The sequence below is a fragment of the Pseudomyrmex gracilis genome, unplaced genomic scaffold (assembly GCF_002006095.1).
Source record: "Pseudomyrmex gracilis isolate BER0280 unplaced genomic scaffold, ASM200609v1 scaffold_1309, whole genome shotgun sequence".
Classification (NCBI taxonomy): domain Eukaryota; kingdom Metazoa; phylum Arthropoda; class Insecta; order Hymenoptera; family Formicidae; genus Pseudomyrmex; species Pseudomyrmex gracilis.
In genome coordinates, this window is record NW_018021893.1 from 6,621 (window position 1) to 8,649 (window position 2,029).

General features: G+C 35.6%; 1 protein-coding gene across 1 annotated transcript; it reads right to left on the minus strand.

The window, feature by feature from the left end:
• Positions 1 to 37: 37 nt before the first annotated feature.
• Positions 38 to 1,626, minus strand: LOC109862045. Its single transcript, XM_020441938.1, has 3 exons — positions 1,554 to 1,626; positions 1,114 to 1,339; positions 38 to 1,020 (listed from the first exon to the last, which is right to left on the minus strand). The coding sequence occupies exons 2-3, from the start codon at positions 1,321 to 1,323 to the stop codon at positions 256 to 258; spliced, it is 975 nt and encodes a 324-aa protein (XP_020297527.1). The 5' UTR covers positions 1,324 to 1,339; positions 1,554 to 1,626; the 3' UTR covers positions 38 to 255.
• Between the last annotated feature and the right edge of the window lie 403 nt (positions 1,627 to 2,029).

Consider the following 2,029-nt stretch of genomic DNA (forward strand, 5'->3'; position numbering starts at 1 on the left):
TTTGTTCATCAATCACTGTAGATTGCAATGCTGCTTTGTTAGCTTTCAAAGTATGCATAGAAATTACAAAGTAAAACCAACGGGTTTTAGGAGGCAGTTTCAACGAAATGGCTTTATTACCATATCGTTCTTGTTGTTCCCCTTTGAACACAGCATGAGTAACATGATGATTCCTCACACTTTTTATCACAGTTTTACAGTCTTTCCTTATATTATTTACACTTACAATTTCCATTATGTCTCGAAACAGCAAATTCAAAGTATGAGCTGCACAACCAATACACACAATATAAGGGTATTCTCATTAAATATGGCCCAGGCGGCACGCATTTTGGAGTCATTGTCAGTAATTAAGATAAAAAACTTAGTCTTACTAACACCTTTGCTTTTTATCTCATCTATTAGCTCAAAAAGCAAATTGGCCAGAAATTTGCCCGTTTCCTTTTCTTTGCCTCGACAAACTGATTTTAGAAACACTGGCTCTGGAGTAGTTAACAAGAAGTTAATCAAACTTTTGTGTCTTATATTAGTCCATCCATCAGTTATAATTCCCAAACAAAGTGCCGCCTGAATTTTTGTCTCAACACAGTGCATTACTAAATCATATTCAGCATTCAGTAATGAGGTACTAAAATGGTAAGAAGTTGGAATCTGGTATGATGGGCGCAATTCACGAAAAGTTGCTTTCCAGTATAAACTATTTAAAAGGCTTAAAGGACAACCACTCATATACATGGCTCGTGCTAATGCCTCATCAATTCTTTTTTTTTGTTTATCAGAAGTGAAACACGTATATCTGTCCATTGTTTGAATTTTTGAGCCAGAACTAGTAGATGGAGTAGGATTGGCCAGTTGAATAGATTGCGCTGAGCTGCTAGCAATGGAAGCTGCCGAAGATGGCCGTGATGTTGAAGGTGAGGGTGTGGGTGTGGAGTGTGAGATCACGACAAGATTACCATTTTCATCCTCATCACTCTCTATTACTATTCTCTGAAATTTCTTCTTAGAATAACTTGCAATCTGAAAAGAGAGTAATATAAACAAGATGGAAATTATGATACAATCAAGTATAAAAATATTTCATTCAATAAAATGCATAAAATAAAAAATTACTTTCACTACTTTTTGGATTTGTGTCCTCAGGGTTTCTGGACATTGTTTGCACTCATATGCAATGTGTTGAGACAGACGCGTAGCATTAGCAAACTCATATTTAAAGGTGCAGTGTTTGCAAATTGCAGTGCAGCAAAGAGATTTGGATTTGGATGTACTGGTTGATGTGACGACAAACTCCTTCCAAATATCAGACTTCGTGCGCCCCATTGTAGTTTAGCAATGGCTGCGAGGCGTGAAATAAAAGAATTGTCGGGTCAACTCAAAATATCGAATCACTGAACTTGAATAGCCACAGCTTTAGTTAGGAGGAAACTTAACCTATCTATTAACTTTTTCAATTCATCCAGAAATATTAAACTATTTTCATCGACTTTTGGCTTAAAAATCGAGTAAAACAAGATTCTTTATCGTACAGTGTGTTAATGTAGCATACTTACCTTGTCTATTTGAGACCAAGATTCTTATGCTATAATACGGCCTGAACGGGCCAAACCTATTCCTTAGGCTCACGTCACATAACAACTACCGCGACCGCTACCGCAACAAAATATCACCTTTCGTCTATAATGCATTATTAATATAAATGCATTATTAGCAGTTCATAGTCGCGGGAATGCAAAATTGTGAGCGTATTGGACGAATGATTCATAATGCGTATTGGCATATTGCAAAGTATCAATAATATTAGAATAAAGAAAATGTTCACTTTCTTTGCAAGTTTGACACTTAATTGCCAAATCAACCGTATTTCTTTAAAAAAATTTTTTCCAATTTTTTGGTTTTTTTGGAAAAATTCGAAAACTTTCCGGGAAATTTTTCCAAAAAATAATTTTCCGGAAAATTTAAAACCCTAAACTTGCTTTTGGCCGCATACACATCAAATTTCAGTTTACCAGCTATCGTTGACTCGTCA